This window comes from Chaetura pelagica, unplaced genomic scaffold, assembly GCF_000747805.2.
Source record: "Chaetura pelagica isolate M959 unplaced genomic scaffold, ChaPel_1.0 scaffold88, whole genome shotgun sequence".
NCBI lineage: Eukaryota > Metazoa > Chordata > Aves > Apodiformes > Apodidae > Chaetura > Chaetura pelagica.
In genome coordinates, this window is record NW_009954313.1 from 1,535,988 (window position 1) to 1,553,534 (window position 17,547).

The 17,547-nt window shown below is 35.3% G+C and overlaps 1 protein-coding gene across 3 annotated transcripts in view; it reads left to right on the forward strand.

The window, feature by feature from the left end:
* Positions 1 to 17,547, forward strand: part of TBCK (TBC1 domain containing kinase) — a 98,350-nt gene that overhangs the window by 23,620 nt on the left and 57,183 nt on the right. The window contains exons 3-17 of one of the 3 annotated variants that reach the window (XM_010004097.1): positions 1,346 to 1,460; positions 2,935 to 3,008; positions 3,966 to 4,107; positions 5,429 to 5,489; positions 6,765 to 6,826; positions 7,563 to 7,624; positions 8,349 to 8,497; positions 9,241 to 9,379; positions 10,781 to 10,880; positions 12,785 to 12,834; positions 13,166 to 13,295; positions 14,158 to 14,256; positions 15,460 to 15,522; positions 16,327 to 16,453; positions 17,027 to 17,077. In XM_010004097.1, coding sequence (XP_010002399.1) covers positions 1,346 to 1,460; positions 2,935 to 3,008; positions 3,966 to 4,107; positions 5,429 to 5,489; positions 6,765 to 6,826; positions 7,563 to 7,624; positions 8,349 to 8,497; positions 9,241 to 9,379; positions 10,781 to 10,880; positions 12,785 to 12,834; positions 13,166 to 13,295; positions 14,158 to 14,256; positions 15,460 to 15,522; positions 16,327 to 16,453; positions 17,027 to 17,077 — 1,424 coding nt within the window. The remainder of the gene's footprint in view (positions 1 to 1,345; positions 1,461 to 2,934; positions 3,009 to 3,965; positions 4,108 to 5,428; positions 5,490 to 6,764; positions 6,827 to 7,562; positions 7,625 to 8,348; positions 8,498 to 9,240; positions 9,380 to 10,780; positions 10,881 to 12,784; positions 12,835 to 13,165; positions 13,296 to 14,157; positions 14,257 to 15,459; positions 15,523 to 16,326; positions 16,454 to 17,026; positions 17,078 to 17,547) is intronic. The other 2 variants (XM_010004098.1, XM_010004099.1) reach the window with 2 other exon arrangements.

Consider the following 17,547-nt stretch of genomic DNA (forward strand, 5'->3'; position numbering starts at 1 on the left):
CACTCAGAATTTCTTGGAATATGTTTTTTTAAAAATCTAGCTATTTACTCTTGTGACAGAGTTTTGGCATTCCATCAGGTATGAATAGCAGCTAATAAAGTTTTAATAAGGAAATTAATTTTAGTGTTTAGTCAGCTAGTTGGCTTATTGTTCTCACCAGTCTGTAATGCTTCCCCTCATTTTACTGTTGCACAAATTTTTAATAAGCAGGAGGAAGTGATGAAGCTTTTTCAGAATGCTGTATATGTTATTAGTGTATGTATGAAGTAATAAAAAAACAGGAATGTGAAGTGAGGCCTTCAAAAGTAAATGTGCTGTGTTTTCTGGACATTTTGTAAACCAGTGTCTTCAGAGAGAAGGTTGCCAAACAAACCTGAAATAAGTTCTGAGGGGAAGTGATTGGGAAATGAGTAGGGTAAAATGTTAAAAGGCATCTCTCTGATTGACTTTACATCTGTGCCTTTTTTTCTTAATTTGGGTGCACTTTGGAAGCCTGATACCAGCGGTTATGTACAAATTCCTGTTCACTTGTTCACATAAACTCCTCTTTAGGGCTATCAGTTCTTACCAGCTTTTGACAAAAGCCATAGTTATGTCAAAATGTTTTGGACAGTAAACTTCATCAGTTCTTTCCAAATATGGTAAGATTGATGATTTCAAGGTTGTAAAACAAAATGTACTGAAAGTGAAGTTTTCTGCCTTTTCTTTTTTTTCTTGTTTTCGAAGGTTGGTTCACCATCCCTGGATGTGTTAAAAAAGTTGTATAGATGTGGTGCATGGGGATATGGTTTATTGATTAATATGGTAGAGGAGGGCTAAAGGCTGGACTTGATGATCTTAAAGGTCTTTTCCAACCTAAATGAGTCTACGATTCTGTAATGCTGGGATGACCAAAGACTGCAGATGTGATCTAGGTGTGCCACTACACTGTTTTCTAGATAAGCCCCAGTTAACATTTGAGTTTCAAAAACTTTTATTCAGTTGAACTTTTCTATAAATATCAATGGCAAAATTAGGAAGAACAAATAGAAATAAAGGAGAGTTGGGATTCTTTCCCCTGATTAGTTGAGGTGTATCTCATAGTTTCTATCACCGAGAAGGTTTTATACTTTGTCACAATTTTCTGCTGTTTTAATGACTAGTTCACTGTGAAGTAACCTAGTTTTGGGAAATTAAGGAGTTGTTTATGGCACTGAACATATCCTAACATATTCAGGGTTGATGCCTTAAACTCTTTTGGAATTGTAAATGTCTTGCTTGAGTGTAACACTCTACTTTTTTACAAATTAAAAAGGGAAATATTCAGTATAACATGTTCACTTATACTTTTTTTTTTTTCCCCCAGTTCTTCAAGGATCTTATGCATAGCGTATGAGGTTTTGCAAGGTTTGCAGTATATGAACAAACATGGAATGGTCCACCGAGCGCTGTCCCCTTGCAATATTCTTTTGGATCAAAAGGTACAGCTACAGGAAAAAAATCTGGTTTTTGTGGTTTTTTCCACTTCCTGCCAACAGTAAGCATGCTATGCTGTATATGGAGACTGGGCAGTCACAGTCCTGATGGGTAAAAACATTGCGTATGTGGAAAGGTGTTTTTTTTTTAACTACAGTTTTCCCCCATTTTCTAAAAATAAAATGTATTTCAGATTTTATTTTTCTCTCTTCCATTTTCTTCTGTCCTAAACCACTTTTTTTCACCTTTTTCTTATTAATTTTGTAACCTAAATCTGCATGTCATCATTGTAATTAGTTACAAGACCTTCCTAGCTGTCTGAATAGGAAAATATTTCTTCTGGCTACTTAGCTGTTAATAAAATTTCCTGTGTTTCATGGTGATCTGATACTTGACTTTTAAGATACCCAAGTATTTCTTTGCTCATGTTAAATTATTAAAAATCCTGTGTGTCTCAATTGTGTTGTCACAAACTATTGAGTTGGCAGTGTGGAATGCAGATTCTGCTTATAAGAACTGAAAGAAATTAATAGCTGCTGTTGCACTTCATCTGAAGTGAGCAGGCACTTCATCTGAACTGACAGCCAAAGAACTTAACCTATCTGCGTAACCCCTCTCTCCTTCACCTTCTTACTCAGTTTAGATAGCATAGCTAGATTCTTCTCTTGGAAGGCAGAAAGAAAAGAGGAAGAAGGAACACAGGAGCACAATTTTTTTATATACTTCTAAGCAAATGAAAATCATAATAATGCTGTAACGAGCAAAGGAACTTTAGGATTTCAAGATCTTCCTGATCGATAAAAGAACAAAAGGAGGCCATGAGATTGTGAACTTCTGAATTTTTTCCCTGTGCTTTGAATAGCTTGCTGATGTAGCCATCACTGCTTCACCATCTGCAGGCTAGCTGAGTGTAATTCAAAATCCAGCAGAAACAATGCCTCGGTTAACTTCTATGTCTATTTTTTGTTTTGGTGTTAACTTTATCCCTCCATAGAGTAAAAGCAAGCACCTGGGAAACTTGTGGGTTTGAAATATGTGTTGATACTGTGAAGGAGAGCATGATAGTAAGGAGCTAATGGGAAGGACTCGAGGGGCAAGGCTGGGTAGATGGAAAAGATGAGAAAATAATAGTAATGCTGAGGAAGCACTAGGATTCCAACAGGGTTTCAATCAGTTTTCAGAAAGGAAAAAATGTTCAATACAATATTCAAGCCTTTTTAATTTACTAAAATTTACTGTAACTTGCAAAGTTCTGGTTTTCTTATGTGTTCCAAGCAAGGTGATTACTTAATGCTCTTGGAAAGTAAAAGCATTAGAAATAAGCACCTTACTAGCTTCTTACAGTGGTGTTCTGTGTAATAGATGAGACAGAAATATAAGAGGTATCTGTCTTCTGACAGCTAATCCCAAATTAATGTATTCAATTTTTAAATTAAACACAGATTCTGCTCTTGATCATTTACTTTTTCTCCTTTTCAGGGACATGTGAAGTTGGCTAAATTTGGACTCTACCATATGACTGCTCAAGGTGTTGATGTTGATTTCCCTATAGGGTGAGGACATAGCTACGCTATAGAAATATATCAGGGATGTCTTTTTTAAGGAAATATATTTATGTTTTGAGGAATCATCTTCAAAAATATGTTGTATACATAAGTTATAGGTTGGTGCTGCATACAGCCCTTATACAACCTTCTGATAATGTCACATGAGTTTATTATCTGACTTAATGAAAGGCAGAGAATTAATGCCATATTACTGTAACTATATGGTGTCAGTCCTTATTGCCTAGATTTGTCTTCAAATAGGAGTAGTTCCCTGTGACTCTGATTCTGGAGGTACAGTCTAATTTCAGATTTAGGAAAAAGCACAATCAGTGTTTCACTGTTGCACACCACTGTAGACCTCTTGTCTCTCTATATAATTTTGTGATTTTCAAGTGGTCTTATGGTCTAGCAAAAGTGACATGCATTGTTATAGTCTTCCCTTGCTACCTTTGGGGGGGGTTTTGGGTTTTCATGTTGTTTACAGTTGAAATACTGAACTGATTCTTAAAGACATGCCCAGAAAAAGTAATGTTTCCTTTCAAAAGGTGATTCCAGATTTTTTTCTAAAGTATTATAATGAATTGTTGATAGAAAAAGCCATGTTATTTTAAAATAATCTCACAACAAGCAGAATATGTCCACAACACCTTCTGTCACTTTTTTTTTTTTACAAATTCAGAAGTTATTTTATGGGAATGGAGGTAAATACTGCCACTGGTGCCAAATATGGGTCATGGTCTCAATATGTGTTTTCTTTGAGATATTTAGATAGACTGTTTTGAAAGCTGCTGTTATTTCCCCTCACAAAATGTGCTGCAATGTGTAGATTTTAACAGAATAAAATAAAACAATCATCATTGCTATGAACTCTAGTTTCTAAGAATGTACAATTACGTTTATTACTGTAACTGAAAGGTTTTTTGGACAGACAGGCTATTACTTAATGTTGCTGCATCTTTTTAGGTACCCTTCATATCTGGCACCTGAAGTAATTGCACAGGGAATAGTCAAAGCAAGTGATCATACTCAGTGTGAGAAGCCTCTGCCTTCTGGCCCTAAATCAGATGTGTGGTCTCTTGGCATAATCATATTTGAGCTTTGCATGGTACGTAAGAGGATAATTCTCCTGACTGTGACTCTTGGGGAATAGTTACATTAACTTGATTGCTCTTAGGTATGAGGTTAATGACACTGCCCATCACCAAAGTCCAAATACTGGAATATGTACATCCCTACCTGAAAAGTATTGGTGGTGGTTGAAGTGTTAGGATGCATTTTACCTTGGTATGAGTTTATGTGTTAACCATGAAGGGCAGCTACCTGTTGAATTGTGATGATGTGATTGCATGATCGAATTCTCAGTCAGGAATAGCTTCTGAACAAAGAAGTTTCTCTAGATAATTTACTGCTTTAATTGTGCTTTTAAGCATTGCAATAACCATTGCTGTCATGCCCTCATTCTCCTTAAGAAACTAATAAAGTTTCATGGACAGGAAGAAAAGAGAAAAGCTGTCTTACTACCAAAATTTTAAGAGCTTCTGTAGAGAATTAAGGGTTTGGAAGTTGTTTATTTGACTCTAGAAGTTGATATAAATTATGGCAGCATCATCTTTACTGTTTGTATATGTTAAATTGGACATTTTTCATTCAAAGAGCAATGTTCTGTGGTATGAGCTAGCAAGTACCTCAATACCGGTATTTATTGTATAAGATCATAGAATGATTTGAGTAAAAAGGGACCTTAACGATCATCTAATTCCAGCCCCTCTGCATGGGCAGGGACACCTCCCACTAGACCACATTGCTGGAAATAACTAAACTGTCAAACAATTGCATTGTCAGGAACCTGTTTTATATAGGGATTAGATCAGGACATCGGAAATAGTCTTTTGCATATTCTGTTCTTCTGTAAATTTGCATAATGTTCATAGATCATAATTCTTTTGAATATGTAAGTTATTCTAAAAAATTGCAGTAATATTTTTGAAACACCTTTAGAGGGATTTTCAGGTGACTTTTCAAAAGCACTGGGCAGTAATACAAGCTATGATGATTATTATGTTTAGTAATCAATTAGCTTTGTTCCTGCTTACATTGGAAAAAACACAGCTTTTGAAAGACTGTTATTGAAATAAAATCCTGCAGGTTTGCTAAGGCAGCTTTGGCCTTTGTTTTGCATATGTTTTTGGTTTTATATTTGTTCTAGTTAAGACACATGATAAATTACTTTTTTCTTTATGATTGTATGGAACTGACTTTGCTATAGTTGGGGTAAATAATGTTTTATGTTCTAACAGATAGTTTTCCTAAATCTAAAATTAACATACAGAAACTTATTTCAGTGTCATTGTATATATATGTGTGTGTATGGTATCTAAATAGTTTTATGTGGTAGCATTCAGCTGTTGATTTTGTTCCTCACTTAGGGGAGAAAACTATTCCAGAGTCTGGAGATAGCAGAAAGATTGAAATTTATAATTATGTTAGGTAAGTAGCACAAAATCAATTTTTTACATTTTCAAGCAATTCTATAATTAGAGCATTACAGACTCATCAGCTTGTGATGGTCAGACCTAAGGCACTTCACTTTTGTCAGCTTTCATCTCCAGAATTAAATAGGCATTTGAAGTATGATTGCTTGTGTAGGGATGGTATGGAGGTAGGTGCCAGAAAAAACAACTTTGCAGAAGAGCTATCACCATGTTAGAATAAGGGCAAACTGTAAAAAAAAAAAAAATAATCTTGGGAAAGGTTGTCATTTTGATGGGTATTTGTTGGTTTGTGTTGCCAGAGGTTTCTGAAATGAGTTAGGAACTGTATGACACTAAAGAAAACTGTCTCAGTGCTAGGAGTGTTTATGTCCCAAATCCCAACCAGGGAGAAGCAGGGCTCAGATATGAAGACAGAAAATAAAAAGAGGGCTCAGAAGCATATTTCCTGAATCCAGGCTTTTGCTTCTGGGTTCACTTACAAACTATAAAACATTGCTGTAGATGTAAAATTTTTGCTTAATGTCTGAAAATGGGACTATTTTGTGTCTTTTAAAACTTGATTTATTGTGGTGTTTATATATAATGCATGGGGACAAGAAAGACACAAATTTGCAATATAAAGCTTTTCAGTAAGTTATTATCCATAACAAACAGCAATACTGTTAGTTACCATCAGTAGAAACATCTTTTTTCATTCTGCATTTAGTTCTTGGGTGCTGAAATTCTGACTGTTTAGATAAGTGATTTGTTTACAAAGCTTCCAGAAGCATTTCAGTCCCCTTCAAGTGGAATGCAAGTTTATTAATAAGCCTTTATCCCCTGAAAATATTTGTCTTGACTTGGGAATTATTTTGTCAGTAATGTGTTGAAAACAAGTTTTAAAATACTGCTGCAAGTAGCAACAAAATGAAAATTACTTTGAGCTTCTATATGCAGATATTTTTAAGGTTTTTAAGGGATTTTTTTTGTTTTTATTAAGTGGAAAAACTGTTTATCTTGTTAGGTAGAGATTGACACTGGATTGATAAAGCCTGCAGAAATACTTTCACTGTTAAATGTGTGCTAATTAGTACTGACTTCCGTAGTCCTCAATTTTTTGTCCACATGGGTGATGATAATATTCTAATTTTGAGAATTCAGGTGATGTGGAATTGTCAATAAAAAGCCAAAGTTAAGTTCTTTTTATTGGGATGGGGTTTTATCTGATACCCTGTTTCATTGGTATCACTTTTTTATAGTCTTTAACTTTTCATTTTTCTGTTTTTCAAAGGCTGTGTAGATGATATTGTAACTGTATTGGCTGAAGAACATGGTTGCCTTGATATTATTAAGGTTTGTGGATCTAGTTTGCTCTTCCATGCTGTCTTATCAAAAACATTTTATTATTTTTGCATATTATTTCCCATGTATATATATTTAACTTGGTCACTTGATGTATTACAGTATGAGGAAAAAATTTGAAGTCTACACTACATATCTAAGATCCTTTCAAATAGCCAATACTAGTTGTATTCTTTCCTAAAATTACTGACAGTTTCAGTAAATGTTAGTGCTCTCAATAGTTTAGTAAGTTAAAAAAATTTTTTTCAAGTGTTGGGGGTTAAGTATTTTTATTCTAGAAATTGTGTTCTATCTGATCCACTGTATGTAATCTGATAATGTAGGCTTATACATCTCAGCTCCTTCTGACCCCCAAAATTCATCACTGAATTTTAGTGCCTGTGTATTTTGAGACATTGTGTAGAAGGATTCTGACTATTAGCAGAATGGAGTTCCCAGGTACTGCATTGTTTCAAGCTGGGTACAGAATCTCTAAATTAAAAAATTATAATAAAAAGCTGAATACATTGTCAAGTTCTCAGATGATTATTTTTTTTTCACCAAAGCAAATGTGAGGTTGAGGGTTGAGAAGAATTACTTCCCCAGCATTGTGATCTGACACAACTGATCTCATACGTATAGGTTTGCAATTTTATTGCCCTCAAAGGAATAACCTGTATGTTAGAAGGGGCTTGCTGAATTAACACAGTAATTAACAGACCTCCTCCTTATTTTTCTTATGTTCAAGGACCTTTCTGAAAATGTTGTAGCTCTACTGAAGAAATGCCTTACATTCCAACCTTCTAAGAGGCAAGTATTCAGTCCAAACACCTAGCAAACTCTGCTGGGACACTATGAAATTAAAAGGTCTTTTGCTGAAGCGTTTTTGGAATACTGACTACTTGTGCTACCTTCAATAAATATTTCATCTTGTTGCTTTTCAGTGTTTAAAGGAGAAGAATTGGGGGTGGGAGAAACGGTGGCAGAAATCAAGTGTGCAAAACCTGGATAATTAATCTGAGTATTTGGGGGGAAAACTGTTCAGGCATTTGTAGTTCTAAGTTCACAACTGGAAGTTGGTGGTGGTTACTGTGGCTCGGTTGTAGTCAGAGTTAGAGCTGCTCTCTTCTGATCTCTGCTTTCAGAGTACTTTTTCATTATATCAGTCCACCATAACTTGCTTCTGAGAAGTATGATTTTGTTCTTTAATCAAGGCTTTGCATTTGTATCTTTCATTCTCTGCTATGAGGAATTGAATGTGAAATAATAAATAAAATAGTTGCTATGTACTTTAAATGAAGGTGAGATCTGAACTTGTGCTGTAAACAGACTCCATGGTGTATTATACATCATGAATTGAACAAAACTGGTAGACATTTTTCTGTAATAATTTCTGAAATCAAATATAATTTAAAATAACTTGCTAACATTTGTTATGGAGAGATTTCTTACTGAAACGTAACATTTTTTGAAGCACTTTTAGTATTTTATCCTCTTCTATTCAAGGCCAACTTTTTATTACCTTTTATTCAAGGCCAACTCCAGAGGAATTGCTGCGTGATTGTTTGTTCAGTGAAGTGTCTTCAGTATATCCTACCTTCCACAAACCTCCTGGTCTGTTCTCATCTTCTCCAAGGTGTGCTAATTTAACACTTCCTGAAGACATAAGTCAATTATGTAAAGGTAAAGGCAGGTAGTGGGATAAATGTCATTGGGGGTGGGGGGGAAAGGGTAGTGGGGTAGGAAGGAAAACAAAATGTTTTTGCCTTTTCTTTAAATACCTTATTGGAGAGGAGCTATGTTCTTGTAATGAGTTGTTTAATGGACAGATGTATTAGCACATGTTTTGAGGGATGTATGCAAGTCAAAGGAGGGCATCTTGATTTATTCACTGAAGTTCAAGCACAAAATAGTTGTAATTAGCTTTCAAGTCCAGCATGGGATATCAATATCAACTTTTGCCTTTACAATTTGGACATACATAATTATTTTTTTTCCACTAAATTGTGTTGTGAATTCACTCATACTGAGTGAATAAATACTCAGTATGAACCACTACTTTCTTATCTTTGTTCATAGTGGTGCGTTGTGTACAAAGTTGTGATGCAGTGTTTTTTTAAAAGACAAACAGGAAGCAAAAGGCGTCACTTCCATGTATTTATCTGATCAGTACTATTTTCTGCCAACAAGGCAAACTGTAGAAATATTGGCTTTTTTCTGACTCTTGCCCATGTGCTCTTTCTGTTAATCTTCCTAAAGGGTACTTGCAAAGGGAAGATCACATTTCTTGTAACTTCATGTTAAGGTCTAGGACCTCTCAAGCATGATAGTGTTTTTTTTTCCCACAATATGTGTTTGGAGTGGTAGGAAAAAATAGAAGCTGCCTGAAAAGTTGTCACTCATTTTTATGTGATTTCTCCTAATAGATGAAGATAGTGATTATCTAGCAGAAAGATCAATTGAAGAGGTTTATTATCTCTGGTGTTTGGCTGGAGGAGACTTGGAGAAAGAACTTGTCAACAAGGAAATCATTCGCTCAAAGCCACCTATCTGCACACTTCCCAAGTAAGGAAGGAGAAGCACTTTGAGGGAAAGGAAGATGAATGGAGAGAACATTTTGGTTGGGTTTTTAATTTCAAGACCTGTATGTGTGAAAAATATTGAAAATAGCTTTCTTCGATAGCAGGAAATTGTCACTTATCTTACCCAATTTAAGGCATTATTTGAATGCCTTGTATCTATTGCCTACCTGTATTTCATACTGCTTTCTGAAATTTGAAGAAATATAGATGAAGTGCAAAATAATTAACTGCAAGCCCTTAAATTTGCACTCTTTCTGACAGCATTAAGTTCTAGTAATAATGTCTCACTGTGCTTCAGTGGCACATTTGTAATTGTAATTTAATATGTTCTGTAGCAAATACTCATATTTTGAATTTCCTTTCACGGAGCAGCAGTACTGAATTCTCAGCTCAATATTCAGCAAATCAGCTGATGACTTTTTAAAAAAATGCTTAGTTTTATGAATTATAACTCTGTAACTGCATTTTAGTAGTTACTACCTTTACTGCTGCACACATTGCAATTTTATGTAGTATATTCATGTTTTCCTACAATCTGATTTTAAGAAGCATAATTATGTGTCCATATCAATAAATTTGCTGGTTCTTGGTTTTAAAAACAAGTGAAGTCAGTGTACAACCAACATGCAGTATCTTCGGGGCAGAAAGGTGGAACTAACTACTAAGTGATATTTTGGTGCACAGTTAGGGTGAGATTTTGAGGGATTGCTTATTTCTGTACTCACACAAGAATGCATTTGAATTATGAGTGCTTTTGAATTATGAGGGGAAAACATTATTTTATATATTGTCTCAAACATGAGGTGTTAATTTCAAAAATGCAATCTAACTAAATTTTCTAAGTGATACTGAGAATGTTAGCTTAATTTCTGGAGATCAATTTCATGTTGTCTACTTAAAAAATATCACCAAATAGACATTCTGCATATACTTTCTTGGATACTTTGTATCCTTAGATGGACTGCAGCAGAAAAGGTCTCAGTCAGCCTTTTGCTTGTCAAGGTGGGAAATGTTTTTCATATTACAAGAATGGTTGTTTTTTTTTATTTTCACAATAAATGGCAATCCTGGTCTGTGCCAGGTCAAGGAATAAAAGGGAATATTAATTCTGTATCTCGTTACTATTTGTGTGCAAACCAAAGTTATAGAATAGCTGAAATATGCCTTTTTGCAGCGAAAACTGAAAATAATGTCAGGTGATTGTATATCCCCTTGATAGCTCGTTTCATGACACACACAGTCAATACATTATACTTCTGAGAGCTAGTATTTTGTTATAAAGAGGAAACTGATTGATGTAAGAACTTTCTGGGTCTTTTTCTAACTTGAGTCATGTTATAAAATGACTTGACTGTTTTTATATTTGGTTTTCTGCCCTTTGAAGTTTTGTATTAGAAGATGGTGAGAGCTTTGGACAAGGACGAGACAGAAGTTCCCTGCTAGATGACACGACTGTGACTTTGTCTCTGTGCCAGCTCCGAAATGTAAGAAGAATATTGTGCACTTGTTCTTATGTCTTCACTGCAGAAATATTTGTGTAAAGAGAATATAGAACAGCAGCTCCTATTCCTATAAAAGACACTGTTACTGATTTCAAGAGAATAATTTTTTGGTGTCCAAGTCAGATTCTGATTTATGCTATTAAATTGGTTTGTCTGAAAAAGCTTATTATAATTGATCTATTTTCTGGCCCACGATTCCCTTTCTGTGTCCCTCCCTCTCCCTTTTTTTATTACTTGCTTTGTTCTGGTGTAGCACAAACAGTTCTGCAGTACCTGATATTCTACACAATTGCTAAACTAATTGAGCAGTGAGTGTCTTTTTGCATTCTTTAATTCTCGTCTGCAGGTGGCTTATAGTATTCAGAAGAAAGATCAACTCAGTTCAGTTGCAGCTCCTTAAACGCTTTATAGTTAATGTTGGATACCAAGTTTCCAGTAATTAATTACTAATCTTTGGTATAGATAGCTATTAAACAACTAGTTCCAAAGATAATTTTAAAGCATTTTGTGAAAATGCAATAATGCAGTTTTTTTCCATCTTCAGTGGAAAAATCAACATATGATAACATAATTTTGTCTGGTGTAATGGTCAGTTAAAAGGTTTACTGCATATATCACCAAAATGTTTTAGTTCACGTCTTTGCACGTGTAGAGTTTTCTTACCGTAGAATTGGAGATTTATGCTGAACTGTAGCAAATTGCAATTCTGTCAGTCTTTATTTAAAAAAAACCCTTTCCATATTATTACAGGGGTTAATAGAGAAAGGAAGGTAACTCTTAAAGTCTTGGTTTCTGCTACCATTGCCTTAATTTTCAGGGCAATGTGGAAAATACTGTGTAAACATATTTCTTCAGCAGAACTTTTCATTTCTTCATGCAAATGCATGAAAACAGACCAAAAACTGAGTTATTTTGTTTGGCTTGGTTGGTGGAGTTTGAGGGACAGGGGAGTGAAGAATATGCAACAGCTGTTTTAAATGTAATACAAACTATAGTTCCTGCTGTTGTTCCTGCAAAAGGGCAGCTTTTTAGGTTTTTTAAAAACTTTTTAATCTGCAATTTTGAATATTGCTGCCTCCTATTATAAATATAGCAGCAAGTAAGTCTATACTGAAGTTTCATTTTGGGGAAGATATGAGGCTGAACCTTGCAGTGTTAGTTTAAATAAATGTTTAAACTTAACCAATTCTTCAAACATTTCTTTCATGTAGCAGACCATGAAGTGTTTAATCAAAAGAGGATCAGTGCTGAATGAACTGAGAATGAACTGTTCTGTCAATCCCAGCAGGAACATACTGTGTGCTGTTTGTCTTTAAGTTAGGGATTGAACTGCAAAACAGCGTTGCAGGGAGGATAGTATAAACTAAAGATGTCTGAAAACCTCAGGCAGAAGTCCAGGCATGCTTGTCTGTCACCTTTTCAGAGTGTGTTTCTCTGCAGTTTTCAGATGCTGCTACTAAAAGGAACTCAAATTTGCATAACTCCTGAACTGATTAGAACATACGAGCAAGTTGTACAGTTGCTTTGCAGCTACTTGGATAGGAAGTCCACACAGAAAAACGAGGAGAAGAAAAAGAATCGTATCATACTATTGATCCATTAATCCATGGGCCATATAATCTATTTTTTGTGTGGAAATATGTTTATTAATAAGGCGAGTGTTATTTTCAGGCAGAACAACTTCCATCAACTCAAAATGCCTGTATTAGCAACAGTTTTTAGCATTCAAGGCTGTGTGTTTGTTAATGCTTAGATCTCAAAGCAATCTACTGAATTTGGCAAATGAATTGCTAATTAATATTTTCTGTATTCCACTAAATATTTCCACTTGAATTCTGAGCAGCATTAGCATTCTGATAATGGATTATTTTTATTCTTCATTTCAGAGACTGAAAGATGTTGGTGGGGAAGCATTTTATCCATTGCTTGAAGATGAGTAAGTGTGTGTGTAAGTTTAGACATGTATAGGGGACTGAATTTTGATTTATTAGTTTTATTAGAGTGGCACACTACACAGCAAGACACAACTGCTTTCCTAAAGCAAACCTAACATGTCCCTGTTTGACTTTTAAAGTCAAACTGATAAGCACTCTTCACGGGTGACCCTAGGATACCCTGATACCACACTGAGGGTCCTAGCTTGTTTGTTCTGGAAATCAACTGTTTGTGCTGAATGTTCAAAATTATCCATTGATAGTTGTTTCTGAATCAGAAATTAATTTTTTTCACAATTATTTTTATTTCTTGCTCTTCTAACTCTTTTCCAGTCAGTCAACTCAACCTCATTCAAACAGTAGTAATGAGCTGTCTGCAGCTGCTAGTCTTCCTCTGATCATCCGGGAGAGGGACACAGAGTACCAGCTAAATAGAATTGTCCTTTTTGACAGGCTGTTGAAGGTACGGAATCTTTCTGATGCTGGCTAATTGGATTTAGTCTGTTAATTAGAGGATTTTTAAAGGCCCAAGTAATTGAAAAAGGAAATGGATACAAGAGATCATGGTGGTAAAGGGAGAAGAAAGCCCTACAAAAGTGTAAGAAGATTGAAAATAAAAATATGAGAAATAAGTCTTCTCAGCAGTTATAAAATTAAATTTTAAAGTGTGCATGTGAAAACAGAGGTGCTGCTAATAACTGTTATTTACTGAAGAATATACTTCTGCATCCTTAATTTCATAATGGACTAATCTATTACAGGTATGTGCACACTTGCTACATTTCTGCATTTCCAAGCAGTAACGTAGTTGAAAAGAATACTAGTCTTTACTGTAGTAGTGTTATGTTAGAAAAATGGGTTTTATATTGAGCAGGGGAAAAATATCAGTCCCTAATTTATATATATGAGAAGAGGTGGGATTCTTGCTTAAGAATGAGAGAGAGGTGGTGCATGTCATTTGACTGTGGTACTTAGGAAGGTATAATCTAGAAATGCTTGATAAAGCAAAGTTGGATACATAGTAGCAAAAGAAATATATAACAAATAAAAACCTTTTAATAAAAACCTTGGATTACTAAATTTATATGTCCAGTATATACCAAAGCAGGTGAATACTTTTATGAGAAGAAGTGGGTATTTCAACATCAAACAGTAGTCCTCCATTCAGGTCTTACAATTAGGAATTAAATTTACTTGTAAAACTTGCATTCACTGTTTAGGTTGACAGCGTTTGTCCTTTGGAGGACAGACTGTCCCAGGATTGGGTTTTGAATTATTTCAGTTACATAGTAACATTTTTTGCTGTTAATCTCTTCTCTTTGAAGGCCTACCCTTATAAGAAGAATCAAATTTGGAAAGAAGCCAGGGTTGACATCCCTCCTCTTCTGAGAGGCACAACCTGGGCTGCCCTGTTGGGTGTTGAGGTAAGGATAATGGAGGTGCATTTACAGAAGTTCCAGTACTGACTGGGGAGAGAAGAGGATAGGAATGGAATTGACAGGGAAGCTGGAATCGTTTTGAATATTTGGCAGGTAGAATTACTGGAATTTCAAACAAAATTAGTAATGTAATTGTGTAAACAAAGATGATGTTCAGACAAACTTTTTGTAATATTATTTGATTTCAGAGAATGTGTGTAAATTTGACTGTCTTTAATTTTGATTATAGAATGGAAAAATACTTCCCATACAGCCAAATATTTCTAGATTGTTGAAATACAATTGGTAGCTAGCAGAGTCCTTCTGCTCCAGTCAGCAATAGCTGGACAAAACAATATGAAGCATATTAAGTTATTTTTCTCACCTAGTATTTAATGCACTTTCTCCAAAGACTAGAGAATAAATGCATTAAATGTAGCCCTTTTGGACAAAGGACTAGAATGGGATGTCCCAGAAATGAGGACTCCTCACGCAGTTTGCTTGACTACCCAGTTTTTGCATCTACCCTTCTTGCAATCAGCAGTATTGCAGAAAAGAGGTACTTACAGGTAAAACATACAAGGTTATTTAGGATATTTAGCTTAGCATATGATTTGCCAAGTGCTATATATCATGGCCCAAAAACAGCTGTAAAGAACAGCTGCTTGTCAGGGTTGTAGCCTGGATCTTGGGAGAAGAGTCTGTTCTCACGCTTCATCATTGTCGCATAACATTCAGATGGATTTGTTAGCAGACCTGTCTTGGGATTCATGCAAACACAGGCTACTTACAAGTAGTGGATATTGGAAATATAATTTTTAATTAACAGGCAGCTGGATTCAGTGCCTTGACAGAGATGATGCTGGAAGCCACTTTCCGGTGTCTGAGATAAACACTGAATTTGAATTGCGAGCATCTCTTAACTTGAAAATGATAAACTGTATCAAGTACATAGCTTTCTGCATAATCAACTGAAAATTGCTGAAGATCATACTGAGGAGGTCACAGAAAGGTCCTGAATTATCACAGAATAAAGATGGCTTTGTTAATATTCAGCTGTCAGAATTTTTTTGCTTTGGTAAATTTTTTCAAGAAAAAAAGTTGCTAACTAAAGCACCAAACAAAACCACTCAACTTCTGTTTATCAGCATGTACATTGTAATTTGCAGTAAGGGTTCCTAAATTCACGTGTTCTTCTTGTGCATTTAGGGTGCCATACAAGCAAAATATGATGCCATTGATAAAGACACGCCGATTCCTACAGACAGACAAGTAAGACTTTCTGTGTTACCAAATACTGTCAGTTGAAGTAATGCAAAGATCTTATCCACCAGTCACAGTTGTTTGCCTATTACAGCAAATTTGGCTGATAATACTTAAAGGGTTCCCCCTGTCTTCTCACCTTATTCATGGTGTTGTGATAATCTTGCAAAACTGATAGGAACACAGTTTAACTCAGATTATATGTGGAAAGTGAACTCCTCTCTTACTTCAGACTGCCTATTTCTGTAGCAGCAGCAAAGTGTAGTGAAAAATATTACCGATGTATTGGTAAAAGTCTTCTGTTTATTGAATGTTTGTTTGCCTATTGGCCCTTTACCAGGTAGTGACAACTATCCTGAGATCCTGTAAGGTGAGCTGTGCTTCACAGGCATGGGTTCTTGAGCAAAATGATTCTCCAAGAAATCTTGCCAGACATAAAAAGACATCATGAGGAACTGCAGTTCTTTCACCTGGGTGAAGATACATGTTCCATTGAACTGGTTACAACGTTTTGACATATTAGCGTCTGAAATTAGTCCAGAATTTGAGTTCAAAAAACTGTAACTATAGTCTGCTTTCTGTCTTTTTTGAGGGTTGAACCCTTTTAAAAATACTAATCTGGGAAAATCTTTGACAGGGCTGTTAGGGTTCCCTGTACCCTTTCAGTTTTGGTTTTGGAAGTGGTGGAGGAAGCAGATTGTGTTTATGATGGTGGTCTTACCTGAATTTGGCTGACTTACACCTCTAGTGTTGCAAGATTGCCGTAGTACTACCTCACTTATCCTGATTTCTCTTTGTATGGCTGTGGTGCAGATTGAAGTTGATATTCCTCGTTGCCATCAGTATGATGAATTGCTGTCATCACCAGAGGGTCATGCAAAGTTTAGACGAGTATTGAAGGCCTGGGTTGTTTCCCATCCTGATTTGGTGTACTGGCAAGGTAAGTTTGACTAGCTGGCAAGATCAGATAATTAACTGGAAAGCTATGGCTGACTTAAAAATACATCCCTCTCCCCACCCTCCCCAATGTAAGCTTTATTTTGAGAGCTTTCCTTTCTGTTTCTTTTCAAGAATGAATCTGTGGGGTTTTGCAAATTTAAATGCTAATAATTTTTATTTTATTTGTAATGCGACAATGTCCCACTCTTTCTTTTAAATTTACTCTCTTTATGTTTTGGTTATTCTTTTTTTTTTTTCAGTAAAGTTTGTTGCTTACTATTCTGTTCCAAGGTAAAACTGCTGAAGTTACTTAGTAAGTTCTTGGGATGATAAACTGCATTTCTTGGAAGCCTTGGCAGAATAATCAATTCAGTGTTAGTTGAACAGTTTTTTAAATCCTCTCTGTTATGCACTGATTTCACAGTTTTTCTCAGTATTACATGTGAAGTCTGACATTTCAGAATTATAATCAGTGTCAAGTATGCAAATTTTCGTCATAAATTAATGAATTTATCTTGTACATTAAAATAAATGAGGTACTTATGCTCTTTCTATATTGCTCTTTTCTCTTTAGGTTTGGACTCTCTTTGTGCACCGTTCCTCTATTTGAATTTTAACAATGAAGGTGAGTGCCTCTTTCTCCTGGGGGTAAAGGAGAGGCATACTCTGTCATCTGCATGGTGATTGTAGACAGATGTGTGCACAGCCACTTAATAGATGGAAACTTTCTGTAGCTACGAAGGAATTTTAAAGCTCTTGTAGCCACAGTTGAAAAGAAATAGTTGGGTTTTGAAAAGTGTACATGGCGTACTGCTCTTCAAGAAGGGGTTTAAACCCTGTGTTTATTGCAAAGTGCAATAAGGAATATATAATAAAAGGCACAAATAACCTTGATTATATAAAAGAAAAAAAATTGCTTTTCTAGTACTTATATTTTTCAGTGAAGCTGCAGTTCAACCTTCTTTGCTTTATTATTTAACCTAATGGCTAACCTGTCAGACTATCTTTTTTCAGAAAAGCTGGTGTGATAGTTTTAAAGGCCTAAAAGCTTACCTGACCAGCTTTGGATATGTGGCCTTTATCTTTAGAATGAGA